Source organism: Oncorhynchus gorbuscha, linkage group LG10 (genome assembly GCF_021184085.1).
Source record: "Oncorhynchus gorbuscha isolate QuinsamMale2020 ecotype Even-year linkage group LG10, OgorEven_v1.0, whole genome shotgun sequence".
Taxonomy (NCBI): Eukaryota; Metazoa; Chordata; class Actinopteri; order Salmoniformes; family Salmonidae; genus Oncorhynchus; species Oncorhynchus gorbuscha.
In genome coordinates, this window is record NC_060182.1 from 67,916,422 (window position 1) to 67,931,548 (window position 15,127).

Genomic DNA, 15,127 nt, shown 5'->3' on the forward strand with positions numbered 1-15,127 from the left:
ATTGGTTGGACAACATGTCAGTTCATGCGGCAATAGCTCTGATAGGTTGGAGGACGTCCTCCGGAGGTTGTCATAATTGTGTAAGTCTATTGAAGGGGGTGAGAACCATGAGCGTCCTAGATTTTGTATTAACGTCAGTGTACCCAGAGGAAGACAGAAGTGAACTGGTAGGTAGCCTAGTGGTTAGAGTGTTGGGTAAGTAACTGATGAGTTTCCGGATCGAATCCCAGAGCTGACAAGGTAAAAAAAAAAAATCTGTCATCCTGGGCAAGGCAGTCAACCCACTATTCCCCAGGCGCCGTGGATGTTGATTATTGCAGCCCTCTGCACCGCTCTGATTCAGAGGGGCTGGGTTAAATGCATTCAGTTGTACAACTGACTAGGTTTCCCTCTGGCACCCTAGAGTGCTGTTGAAGCTACTGTAGACCTTCGCAAAATAGTGCTTTAATCAATTATTTGGTGCCGTGATTATATTTAGTAGTTTTATCTAAAAAGGTTAACTTTTTATATATTTTACAAATTTTATGGAATTCACTGAGGATGGTCCTCCACTGAGAAGCATCCTGTGAACTCTACACACACTGACACTCCAAAACCCACATTCATACGGACTCTATACACACACACACACACACACACAAAATCAGGGCTCCCGAGTGGTGCAGTGGTCTAAGGCACTGCATCTCAGTGCTAGAGGTGTCACTACGGAGCCTGGTTTGATTCCAGGCTGTATCACAACCGGCCGTGATGAGTCCCATAGGGCTGCGCACAATTGGCCCAGCGTTGTTAGCGTTTGGCCAGGGTAAGCCATCATTGTAAATAAGAATGTTCTAAACTGACTTGCCTAGTTAAATGGTTAAATAAAAATAATCTACGCTGCTACTACTCTGTTTATATATCCTGATGCCTAGTAGCTTGATACATATCTTATCCTACCACTCCAGAATCCCTGCACATTGTAAAAGTGGTATTGTCACTGACCCTGGAACTGCTTACTTTTGTGTTCCTCTTATTTCTAGTCATGTATTTTTGTTCTACTTGAATTCATTTTTTTTATTGCTACTGATATTATGGGGAAAGCGTAAGCAAGGCATTTCACTGTACTTGTGCACATGACAAAAACTTTAAACTTGTTCTGAAGTCCTGTGGAGTGTACATGCTCTACAACCTCAGCAGCCTATTTCCAGTGATGTGTAGCTAGTTTAAGATTTAATTTCCAACAAATGTGCTTTGACTGATGGACGCCTGGCCACCCAGCAGCTGTCTGCCTGCTCACCCAACCAGAACTACTCTTGGACACAAACTGCAGAGATCCCCATAGACCAGAGCCACAACTGACCTGTGGAGCATTGGTGTGACTCATGTTCAAATGCCTGTTTCGAAAGGACTCCAGTATAATCTCATAACAAATACCTCTAGCTAATACATAAGGATATGAGTCATAGGCTAGGACCTAGTGTTCACCTATTCAGAAAAAAACAAGTCTCCAATGAGTCCCCTACTCCAGAAACGCTTGAGGTAAACTTAAAAGGATTCGATGGGTAAAAACACATTCGGAAGTAGCATCAGTGCCCTCTGATCGGCCAGATGGAATTTTCACCATATTGCTTACCTATCCAATCCATTCAAATGTACACGTTTCATTCCCGCAGACACTTGGCCCTCCGTGGTTTGAGTTGGACACATGGTCTCTGGGTTGTTTCTGGATAGGGCCTGGGTGACATGACAATCCTGTTTGACTGGTAATCTGCACTTCCGGGTATGTCCACAACCGAGAACAATTATCCACGGAGCATAATACATGACCCCGAAATCTATAAGTGATGAGCCAAGAAAAAGTGATGACTGCAACAGCAGTGTATTTAGCCAAGTCACAGGAATCTTTTACCAGCTCATGTCTGAATCAAACCATGGTATATGCTGCCACCTGCTGCTGTGATAGATTACTACTTCTTGGTAGAACAACCTTGTTTCAAACATTCAATTATGTAGCCTGCTACACTAACTTTGCACTACCTCCACTTCCCTTATGGGCAGCATGAGTCATTCATGATTGAAATTAAACACATACATATGAGCTGCACGTAAACTGTGCATGACAAGCAAAGTAGCAAACAAGCAAAGTAAAGCGTCCAAGTATTTATTCCACAAACATAGCAAAATACATATATACAAAAACACAGTTGGATCATGGTTAGAATTTTAAAAAAATAAGCATAAACATGTATAACAATTTAGAGTTAAGAATATTTAATGTAAAATTACAACATTCAAGCATAATGCTTAATTTTCTTCATGGCCAGTTGATTACGATGAGCAGCCGCAGCACAGTACTTGCTCATACTGGCCACTGTAACTGAAGAGGATACAGAGACAACAATGAGTAACAAGCAAAGTAAAGTGGAATAAACTTTTTTTAAACAGGTGACATCTCAATGTACGTGCTCTGCACTGCTTGCTTAATCAAATATGTTGCATACTATTCTGCCGTACCAAGCAAAAAGGCAGTAGCTGCTCATTTGGCCGAAAATGAGTTATTTATTGTAGTAAAAATGCTTAGTCATGTGGACAAGTATCCTACCTCGTATTGTGTTTCGGATAAAATGGGGGGCATGTTAAAATTAACTGTATAAAGATACTGTGAAACCAAGGTAAATAAAAACCATTTTCTCAGTTCCATGCTATGAGCAGTTAGTGCATTTTTTCGTGTTTGGGCAGTATTGTAGAGACTCAGACAGTTAGATGCCGGTTATATAGGTTGTCAGTGCACATTTACCCAGTTACACAGGGTTTAGCAAGGTCCAGTCTGCCAGTCAACCTGCGGTCTGTCAACCACAGGAATGCCTGAAATGTTTGTGCCAGGAGTCCTTGTGGTTGGTTGAGCCGCAGAGGGTTGGGCATGGCAGGTTCCGTTATATGACTATGCTGTCTATTGTATGTCCTGACAAAGTGAGCTACCTGTTGATTTTATTACAGGTTTATTTGGCGTAGGCTACAGCCATACAGTATCCTGTGAGTGTTAAGAAAAAAACTGTTTTATTTCAGTCGAGAACTCAATCTTCTATTCTGTACATGATTTAATGTAGAACTTTGAGGTCCTTACACTATGGTAGTGGAATAGCAGTAGATGCTCTGCTTGCTGATTTTACCCAACTCAGAAGAGATGTTCACTCTGACCAGAGTAAAATCGGATGAAAGGAGAAGGGCGAGGAGTGTCACTTACTCGATGACCGTGCAGACAGAGCAACAGGGGCTGGAGCAGTTGGAGCACTGCTGGATGCAGGAGGGGCAGGCTGGGCGGTCGCACTGGGAGCACTGTCTCCTGGTCATCTGGGCCTTCTGACACACACAACTGCCCTTTGAAACCAACACAGCACCTGAGACAACCACACAGTCGGATGTCAGAGACTTCCACGTTCCCAGTCATCTTGAACGTGGCATAAAGCAAAGGTGTCAAACTCATTACACAGAGGACCATGTGTCTGCTGGGTTCGTACTCCTCCCTTGTACTTGATCGATAAATTAAGGTCACCGATTAGTTAGAAACTCCCCTCACCTGGATGTTTAGCTCAATTGGACACAAATTGAAAATAGATAACTAGCCAGTGGCGGCCACTGATTGGCTGAATACTCGGCGCACGAGGTGGTTGTGGGTTTGCAACAAAGCAGCATGACAGAAATATTAAAAGTTCTCTAACTACTGCTAGATTCTTTGAGAAGATATATAAAAATGAAATGTGCATTTGAACAGCAGAAATATATCCATTCCACTTTTGCATGTCAAAAACCCAATGACCACTTCTGCACATGCTGCCACTGTTTTGAGCAGAGTACACTATGAAAACGAGCAGCCAGCTCACGTCACAAACACACCAGGGAGAAAGTAACAAGCCTGCCGATGCACCTGTGGCTCACAGCAGTCTAAGGCACGGCATCTCAGTGCTAAGGCGCAATTGGCTCAGTGTCATCCGGGTTAGGGTTTGGCCGGGGTAGGCAGTCTGTAAATAAGAATTTGTTCTTAACGGGATTGCCTAGTTAAAAAAAATGTTTTTTAAAGTAATACGTGAAAACATCCAACTGGGGTAAGTCGCTCTGGATAAGAGCGTCTGCTAAATGACTTAAATGTAATGTAATGGATAGCTAGCTCATAATGTCACAAAGCATGTCGCGCTGCTAGCCAGTTATTTCAGAATCTAACTTCATATTCCCGAGTTTGTAAACTAATATCTAAGACTTTAAATTGGCATGTGAGCTAACTAGCTAGCGGCTTATCAAAAAAAATAGATAGTTTGGTTTACTTTTTTTTGGTCAAATTAACCAGCTCTCTCTCAAAATTACTGTAGCTGGCTAATTAAATTGATCATACTTTGTGATAGACCCGATTTTATGCTGCCTTAGTCCACACAACAGGTCACTTACAGTAGAACATGATGAAAAATATGGGGGTAACAAAATTAGCCATGATTGTCCTACCAGACCCGAGATGGTTCGAGCTAATGTATCCCTCGGTTCTTCGACTCTTGTCCGGTTTATCAGGTACCAGGTTACAATAACTGCTTTTAAAAAATTGTATTATTTTATTTTATCTTTATTTAACTAGGCAAGTCAGTTAAAGAACAAATTCTTATTTTCAATGACGGCCAAGGAACAGTGGGTTAACTGCCTGTTCAGGGGCAGAACGACAAATTTGTACCTTGTCAGCTCTGGGGTTTGAACTTGCAACCTTCCGGTTACTAGTCCAACCACTAGGCTACCCTGCCGCCCCAATTTATTTACAAGTTAATTAAAATTCTCTTTAGCTCCAGCTAACTGATAGAGCAGATCTAGTCTAGTCTCATGTAAGTAAGCCATCTGGTGCAAGAGACATATTGGGAGGGAGAGCAGACCCAGAAGTTCTGACTGAACGGACGCACATTTGAGCACCCCAGGACAGTCCATTTACTTTGTGCTGTTCGAATTTACAGTTGAAGTCGGAAGTTAACATCCACTTAGGTTGGATTCATTAAACTTGTTTTTCAACCACTCCACAAATGTCTTGTTAACAAACCATCTACTTTGTGCATGACAAGTAATTTTTCACAGAGATCATTTCACTTATAATACACTACCACAATTCCAGTGGGTCAGAAGTTTCCATACACTAAGTTGACTGTGCCTTTAAATGACTTAGTAAAATTCCAGAAAATGTCATGGCTTTAGAAGCTTCTGATAAATGTCAATTAGCATGAGTCAATTGGAGGTGTACCTGTGGATGTATTTCAAGGCCTACCTTCAAACTAGTATGCAAGTATAAACACCATGGGACCATGCAGCCGTCATAACGCTCAGGAAGGAGACGCATTCTGTCTCCTAGAGATGAACGTACTTTGGTGCGAGAAGTGAAAATCAATCCCAGAACAACAGCAAAGGACCTTGTGAAGATGCTGGAGGAAAAGGGTACAAAAATATCTATATCCAGAGTAAACCGAGTCCTATATCGACATAACCTGAAAGGCCGCTCAGCAAGGAAGAAGCCACTGCTCCAAAACCGCCATAAAAAGCCAGACTACGGTTTGCAACTGCACATGACAAAGATCGTACTTTTTGGAGAACTGTCCTCTGGTCTGATGAAACAAAACTAGAACTGTTTGGCCATAATGACTATCATTATGTTTGGAGGAGAAAGGAGAGGCTTGCAAGGCTTCCCAACTGTGAAGCACGGAGGTAGCAGCATCATGTTGTGGGGGTGCTTTGCTGCAGGAGAGACTGGTGCACTTCACAAAATAGATGGCATCATGAAGGAAAATTATGTGGATATATTGAAGCAACATCTCAAGACAGTCAGGAAGTTAAAGCTGGGTTGCAAATGGACAATGACCCCAAGCACACTTCCAAAGTTGTGGCAAAATGGCTTAAGGACAACAAAGTCAAGATATTAGAGTGGCCATCAAAGCCCTGACCTCAATCCCATAGAAAATTTATTGGCAGAACTAAAAATAAGTGTGTGCAAGCAAGGAGGCCTACAAACCTGACTCAGTTACACCAGCTCTGTCAGGAGGAACGGGACAAAATTCCCCCAACTTATTGTGTGAAGCTTGTGGAAGGCTACCCCAAATTTTTGACCCAAGTTAAACAATTTAAAAAGGCAATGCTACCAAATACTAATTGAGTGTATGTAAACTTCTAACCCACTGGGAATGTGATGAAAGAAATGCTGAAATAATTTTCTACTATTATTCTGTCATTTCACATTCTTAAAATAAAGTGGTGATCCTAACTGACCTAAAACAGGGAATTTGTACTATAATTAAATGTCAGGAATTGTGAAACTGAGCTTAAATATATTTGGCTAAGGTGTAAACTTCCAACTGTGTGTGTGTGTAAAAAAATAACACATTTTTTGACCAATCACAAGTGAGGCACTGCCCCTAACTCACTAATGGGTGGGCCACTACTGAAACCAGCAGACACTCTGCCCTTCATTTAATCAGTTTGACACCCCTGTACTAAAAAGAGTAATCATTTTCTGAATTGAAGACGGAACAGTGATTTAAATTCTGACTGGAATGGTTTCCCTTCAGCCCATTCTCAGATGTGGGTGAAAGTTACAATTCACCTGAGAAGATTATTACCTTGGACACGTGTAAGTCTGCCATCCTGTCCAATCAGTGTCTGTCCCCTCAGTAGTGTCCGGCTCACGTCAGGTGTCACACCTGGCCCCGAAGACTGTATTGTTGAACACTTCTCCGTATCTATATTCCAGATTTTCCCCATGACAGCTTTAGTACCATTGAAGAGCAGGGTCTTTGTCTTTTCTGGAAGAGAGAGGCAGAGATAAGCAAACAGCAGATTACCGTCTTCAAAAGGCATCCGCATGTTTCCCAGCTGAAACAGTTTGTGCATATATCCTGATGTTTTGGACTTCAGCAAGGGGTTTTTCAGGTGGTCGGGTACACGTTTTAATCTAGGCAAGCCCAAATCGGTAGCCGAAGTCTACGCACCCTTGTCGGCCATTGGTCAACAGTAGGGATTCTTCAATAAACTGCCTGTTGTCATTCAACGAGGGACAACTCGTCCTCATGCACAATTTTTCCCACTTACTGCACCAAACATACTCGTCAGATGAAAGATTGCCTGACTAAGATCTTGCCTGCAAAAACATCAAAATTGACAAATTTATCTTAGATTAATTGTGACTATTTTGAGGAAGTGTATACTGGCTATGGCATTTCAAAATGGATAAACAGAACTATTGCCACTTTCTCATTTTTCAAGTGAAGGTCTTCAGGGATATGCGAGCACACTCGTTCTGGTCGCCTAGCACTGCACCAGCAAAACTGAAGCATGCTGACATCTTAATATGCCCAGAAGCGGTCTTCTGACTAGGTGACAAACACCATAATTAGGGGTGTTAGTTTATGCGACAAACAATGGACGCTTTGAGAGAATTCTACAAAAAAAACAGCAGTAGACAAAATCCATTCTCACTAAGTGTCAACAGGGTTGTCAAAATACATAAATCAATGGAAAACATGAAAATGGTAGTTGTTACCCATGTCTACAAATTTACACAATATGAGTCCAGATGGAAACCAAGTGCCGTGCTAAGAACTTTCCATTTTGGGACAGCCCTTCTTGTGAAACCTGCAAAATCAGTGTGTTCATATATGCTCTTCGCGGAAGGTATTCCGCAACCTACCAGAGTAAGATCGATTTAACATTGTATTGCTAAGAAGTACTGGAAAGTCCTGAGGGTGTTTCACGGTCATCGGATGTCCGTTGACTGAAATATAAGGTAAAACATTTTTCGGCTCAGTCATTGCATCAGAGACACGGGTGGGGGTGGGGGGGGCAGGTTACAAAGTAGTTTCATAGCTACATTTTGATGTATGGGTTGTCAGGGATTGGTCCAAATTCACTTTCCGCAAAACCCCATTTCCATGAATGAGTGCTAGTTTGCTAGCTGTGTGGGCAACTGTGGAAATGGGGAGCGCTGCGCAGCATTGGCTTCATTGTGCCAGAGGCGAACTGTGTGATTGATGGTTTTATTCTTTCAAGTGAAAAGTAACAGAATTCAGTGGCTACAGTTCTACAAACGGATAAATACCAGTGAACTGAAAATGTGTCCCATCTGGCTAACAGGCAGCTCACCCGCTCCTGAGACTAGGCTAATTATTTCCTGGGAAAAGTGCAGTTCATCCTCCCATCACAGGTAGAGGTTGACCGATTCATCGGAATGGCCGATTAATTGGGGCCGATTTGAAGTTCTCATAACAATCGGAAATCTGTATTTTTGGACACCGGTCAGATTTTTTTTACACCTTTATTTTTACAAGGCAAGTCAGTTAACTTCGATATGACAAAAGCCAGTGAAAGTACAGGGCGCCAAATTCAAAACAGAAATCTCATAAAAATCCTCAAACATACATGCATCTTATACCGTTTTAAAGGTAATCTTGTTGTTAATCACACCAGTGTCCAATTTCAATTATGCTTTACAGCAAAAGCACCACAAATTGATTATGTTAGGTCACCACCAAGCCACAGAATAAACACAGCCATTTTCCTAGCCAAAGATGGGAGTCACAAAAAGCACAAAGAGAAAATGAATCACTAACCTTTGATGATCTTCATCAGATGACACTCATAGGACTTCATGTGTTAAGTTTGATAAAGTTCACATTTATATTTTAAAAAATATGAGTTTACATTGGCGCGTTACGTTTAGTTCTAAAACATGCTGTGATATTGCATAACCACATCAATTTATAGAAATACTCATAATAAATATTGATTAAGACTATTATACATGGAACTTTAGAGAAACTTCTCCTTAATGAAACCACTGTCAGATTTATTTATTTTACTTTACGGAGAAAGCAAACCATGCAATAATCAGAGTACAGCCTTTAGACAACACAGCAGCCAAAAAGATACCTGCCATATTGGGTAGTCAACATTACTCAGAAATAGCATTTTAAATACTCACTTACCTTTGAGGATCTTCCCCAGAATGCACTCCCAGGAATCCCAGTTCCACCATAAATGTTTTGATTTGTTCGATAATGTCCATCAGTTTTGTCCAAATATCTTCTTGTTAGGGCGTTTGGTAAACAAATACAAAAGCGCGTTCAGGTCGCGCCGAACGAAAAGTTCAAAAAGTTCCGTTACAGCCTGTAGAAACATGCCAACTTAAGTATGGAATCAATCTTTAGGATGTTAACATAAAACTTCATTAATGTTCCAACCGGACAATTCCTTTGTCTGCACAAATGTAGTGGAACATAGCTACCTTTCACTTGAGCGCGCCAGACCGATGCTGTGGCACTGCCAGACCACTCACTCAAAGAGCCCTTATTAGCCCCTCCTTTAGAGTAGAATCCTCAAAACTGGTTCCAAATACTGTTGACATCTAGTGGAAGCCTTGGGAAGTGAAACATAACCATTATCACCGTGTATCTTCAATAGGGGCTGAGTTGAAAAACTACAAACCTCAGATTTCCCGCTTCCTGGTTGGATTTTTCTCATATGGCAGGCGAAAATCTGAGTTCTGTTATACTCAGACATCATTCAAACAGTTTTAGAAACTTCAGAGTGTTTTCTATCCAAATATAATAATAATATGCATATTTTAGCTTCTGGGCCTGAGTAGCAGGCAGTTCACTCTGGGCACCTTATTCATCCAAGCTACTCAATACTGCCCCCTGGCCATAAGAAGTTAACTGCCTTGTTCAGGGGCAGAATGACAGATTTTTACCTTGTCAAGCTCGGGGATTCAATCTTGCAACCTTACAGTTAACTAGTCTAACGCTCTAACCACCTGCCTCTCATTGCACTCCACGAGGAGCATTCCTGTTATGCAAATGCAGTAAGAAGCCAAGGTAAGTTGCTAGCTAGCAGTAAACTTATCTTATAAAAAACAATCAATCATAATCACTAGTTATAACTACACATGGTTGAAGATATTACTAGTTTATCTAGCGTGTCCTGCATTGCATATAATCGATGCGGTGCGCATTCGCGAAATAGAACTGTCGTTGCTCCAACGTGTACCTAACCATAAACATCAATGCCTTTCTTAAAATCAATACACAGGTATATATTTTTAAACCTGTATGTTTAGTTAATATTGCCTGCTAACATGCATTTCTTTTAACTAGTGAAATTGTGTCACTTTTCTTGCACCAAAGTCAGGGTATATGCAGCAGTTAGGGCTGCCTGGCTCTTTGCAATCTGTGTGAAGACTATTTCTTCCTAACAAAGTCAGCCAACTTCGACAAACAGGGGATGATTTAAAAGCGCATTTGCGGAAAAAAAAGCACAATCATTGCACGACTGTACCTAACCATAAACAGCAATGTCTTTCCTAAAATCAATACACAGAGAGAAGCAAGAGAAGTAAGGCCGACAAACCTGACTCAGTTACACCAGCTCTGTCCGGAGGAATTAGACAAAAATTCACCCAACTTATTGTGGGAAGCTTGTGGAAGGCTACCCAAAACATGTCACCCAAAGTTAAACAATGCTACCAAATACTAATTGAGTGCATGTAAACTTCCGACCTCAACTGTATGCTATGATGCTGGTAAAGTTTCCTCGCGCACCTACGGTGCTAGTCAGAAAAAGAAAGCTAGCTTGCTCATGGATGCAAACAAATGTTTTTCCCCAAAAACAGCAAAACAATCTGTTTCAGTTATGTGTCATCTAAAAAAATATACAAAATTACAAGACAGTTCTTATTGGATTAAATGGTGGTCAGACCCATCTGTGAAGCTAGCCACAATAAGGATTAGCCACAATAGTGGACTGTGGGGTTAGTTTTCAAAATAAAAGTATGTCATCGACAGTAATGCAAATTACAAATAGTAGAATCATGCCATATTTGAATCGATCATCCTAAACGAGGATATATATAAATAAATAAAAAAACAAATGTCAATTTGTTAATTTGACAAATCTGTTGAAATCACACAGGATGTATTATACTTTAGAATTGCATTGGGGGCATACTTATTTCACTGTACAGCCTTAACTATGGATCAATGACATGGGATATCAGTCTACTCAGTTACACCCAGAGAACATAAGCGTTGTAGCTCTTATTGAGAGACTCTGAAACAACTGAATTGAGCCTCATTTGTCGTCCACCTGTGTGTATTAAACACTAATCCTGAGGAAAAATCGTATTGCGTGGACATTTAAGAATCTGAAAACTGAGGATGTAGGGGAAAAAAATATCTTGGGTATTGAGTAGACTGATACCCCATTTCATTGATCACCAATCCTTAGGTAACGCTGTATAGTGCAATATGAATGTCAACACACAATAGGCCGACTGGGGAGGTGATTTCACAGTCACACAACAAGAGCTACAACGCAAATATTTGTGTAAACTCTTCAGTGGGGTTCTGTGGGTGTCACCGAGTAGATTGATACCCCATTTCATTGCTTCACATTCCAACCTGGTTTAATATTATATAGTCTAAATATGGCATTATTCCACCAATTGTAACCTTCTGCAACACTTTCAAAATAACTTTAATTTTGAAGGCAAACCGCAAATTCCACAATTGTGCCTAATCCTTATTGTGGCTAGCTTCACAACACATAACCCGGTCGAGCCTCACTAGCCAGATGAAGCTAGCTGGCTGCTTATAACGTTAGCTTTTGGCAACAGGTTTAAGTAGCTGGCTAGCCATTTATTTTCATGAACTGATGTTCAATTTTAATAGGCGAACAACAAGTGGCTACCTAGCTAATACTTACTCACAATGATTCCAGCTGCTACCCGATGTTTATTATCCATGCAGTTACTTCACCCCCACCTACATATACAAGTTACCTCAACTAACCTGTAACCCCGCACACTGACTTGGTACCGGTGCCCCGTGTATATAGCCTCGTTATCCTTTTTGTGCTACTTTATTATTACTTTTATTTTACTTGAAGAGTCTTAACTCTTCTTGAACTGCATTGTTGGGTTTAGGGCTTGTAAGTAAGCATTTCACGGTGAAGTGTACACTTGTAGTATTTGACCATGTCCCAAATAGAATTTGATTTGAAATCATTGCTAAAAATAATGAAAATAACTACTGGTCATTGTTTTCAGGCTGGTTGTATTGGTGATAGCTAGCTAGCTACCCCGGAAGTTGCAGTCAAACAAATAAATTGTTAATTACTAGCGCAGTATTGCAAAAACATCATTTGTGGCCAGTGTTCGCAAAAGTTTTGAACAGCTTCGACAGTGCTACTGACGCGCTTGGCTTGCACGTGCAAATTCAAAACACACAACATTCTATAATAGAACAGTGTTATTTAATGTGTCAAATTAAAAGCTTATTTAACGTGTCAAATAGTGTTAATTGACATGTATTTTTTGACAAAGACCCAAAAGGCGTTCCATAGTATGTTGTGAAGCTAATAGCAGTGACGCTATTACCGTGTAACTCCGGTAGGGCAACATCTGAAAAATAGCGCACTTAGTACCGGTTCATGACCAGTCGTGAAAGCCAACATCACCCACGACAGATAACGGTTGATTGTCAATGGCAATGAAATCATTTACCTCGATTCACACAGCAGACATTGTGGGCTAGGGTAGGAATGCTGCATTGCACGTGTAGTAACACAACATTCTACGCATTGTCATTACATCGTATACCTATGTTATATAGGTATGCACGTCAGCTTTGACATTGGTTTTGCACATCGGCATTAAACTAGATGTCGGGCCGATACCGATGTCAGCATTTTTAGCTAATATCGGCCGATTTCCATAAGTTCACCGATATATTGTGCATCCCTAAAAATAACATTACAACCTAACCCAACTCTGGCGTAGACCTACCTTAGAAGTAAGCCATGTTAGACTTATTTGGCACTCTAGTACTCATCAGTTGGGCTATTGAATACAACATAACTGGTAAATAGGAGCCCATCTTTTTGTGCATGCGTGGCACCTTACTGCTCAGTGTAGACTCCCAGTTCTGCATAAAACATCAATATATATTAACAATATGACAACTTAATGAGTACATTTTTTTTTAGTTCTTAAGACTGGTAATATGCTAATATCTCATTTGCATACAGTAGTATAAATGTTGTTTTCTAATTGTCATAAATTGTTACAAACTCTGTTTAGCATATAGCATGAAGATCTGATCATTTACCACCCTACTATAAATTGGTCTTAAATGACTAATGATGTATTCCGTACTGCCTGATTTGCATATTAATTTAATAAAATTGTACTTTCATTTGAATCTGTGTTCTACATCAGCCCTGAAAATGTCATAACAATATGACCACCCCATCTTTTAAGATATTAGACAAAACATGCTGAATCCTGACAGGTGATTACATTGACCTGTCCGTGACCCTTTGGATCTCCTCCGATCGCTTAAAAATGAGAAATTAAAGAAATGTTGATTCCTAACGACCTAACATAGTAACTAGCCAGAAAGCATAGCTAGGCTAAATCAAACATCCCTAGTATCATACACACAAAAGCTTATTTCCCTAAAGATGTGTACAAACATATTTACATCCATGTTAGTTAGCATTTTATCATTTGTCAAGATAATCCATCCACCTGACAGGTGAAGCATATCAAAAAGCTGATTAAACAGCGTGATCATTACACAGGTGCACCTTGTGCTGGGGACAATTAAAAGACCACTAAAAATGTGCAGTTGTGTCACACATCACAATACCACAGATGTATGCTCTCTCAATGTGATACAATTGGCATCCTGACTGCAGGGATGTCCAACAGAGCTGTTGCCAGAGAATTGAATGTTCAGTTCTCTACCATACGCCCCTCCAACACCGTTTTAGAGATTTTGGCAGCATGTACAATCCGCCTTACAACCACAGTCTGATTGGTTGGGCCTGGCTCCCAAGTGGGTGGGCCTTTGCCCACTCAGGACCACCCAAGGCTGCGCCCCTACCCAGTTATGTGAAATCCATAGGATTCCTTATATGAACTGTAACTCAGAAGAAAAAAATAGATTAGTAATTGTTGCGTTTATAGTTTAACTGTACAGTATATTTCTGTAACGTTTGTGGCTAACGTTACCTGGAAATAGTCAAAGGCTAAAACAAGCTACATGTAATGCCTGTCGTGAGTGGATATAGCCACCTAGCTAAATTGTCAAGTAATAAATGGACATTAACATTTGGTGTAGGTAGGTAGCTGTTGTAAACTACCTAGCCAATGTTAGCTAGCTAGTATTTACCGCTAGCTAAACAACAGCACATGGAGTAGGGCCAGCTAATGTTAGTTAGCTAACAGCCAGCCAGTTATTTCAGACAGCAAACCTTACCGTAGATTTCTTGTCTGTACTTGTCCCCATATACGCCGTGATCGTTAAACTCCTGTTGTCCAATGTGAATTTTATACTGCGATGAGAAAGATTCAGCGAAAGGATAAGATCTTTTAGGCATTTTTTTGGCGAAGAACGTGCATCCAAACATAAAATGCTTGCGGAGCAAAGACGGGGAAATACTCACTTGCCTGCGAACTAACCAATCCGACCATTGATCTCTTATCACGTGACTGTTTGATTTTGATTACTCATTCCAAGTGTTTTATTATTTTATTTAACGAGGCAAGTCATGTGCTAGTGTTTGAATATTTATGTTGCAGCACGATTATTGTGGAAAGTCAGATTCATATAAAAGTATGTTTAAAACGTTTACATGCTTTGCAAGAAGAACGTTTTCTCTTATAGTCCTGTTCACATGGACAGATCTGAAATCAGGCTACTGATGGGTCTTTTGATAAATGCAGAAAATCGCAAAATAAACGTTCTACCGCAGTGACCATGTTATTTTTGCGCAACCTTTCTGTGAAAATGTATGTAAAAACTATTTCTAAGATGCATACTGTAATGAAACAGCAAGTAGCAGATCTCGAACCCTCGACCTTCTAGCCCGAGTTCCGGCGCGCTAGCTTGCAACTCTACGTCTTACAGGAACGCGCTCGCCCGCCAAGCACACGCACTGTCGTGGATGCAAGGTCCGATCAGTTCTGACACCAGTGTAATGAAACAACGGGGAACAGGTTTTGAACCCTCGACCTTCGAGCCCGAGGTCCGGCGCACTATCGACTGTGCCGCAAGGCATGCTCGTGCGGCAAAGTTGTTTT

The 15,127-nt window shown here is 40.8% G+C and overlaps 1 protein-coding gene across 1 annotated transcript; it reads right to left on the reverse strand.

The window, feature by feature from the left end:
* Positions 1 to 2,124: 2,124 nt before the first annotated feature.
* On the reverse strand, positions 2,125 to 14,501 carry LOC124046414 (apoptosis regulatory protein Siva-like). The gene is made up of 4 exons (XM_046366760.1): positions 14,304 to 14,501; positions 6,612 to 6,794; positions 3,224 to 3,377; positions 2,125 to 2,356 (listed from the first exon to the last, which is right to left on the reverse strand). Exons 1-4 carry the CDS (start codon positions 14,452 to 14,454, stop codon positions 2,308 to 2,310), a joined length of 537 nt encoding a protein of 178 aa, XP_046222716.1. The 5' UTR covers positions 14,455 to 14,501; the 3' UTR covers positions 2,125 to 2,307.
* Between the last annotated feature and the right edge of the window lie 626 nt (positions 14,502 to 15,127).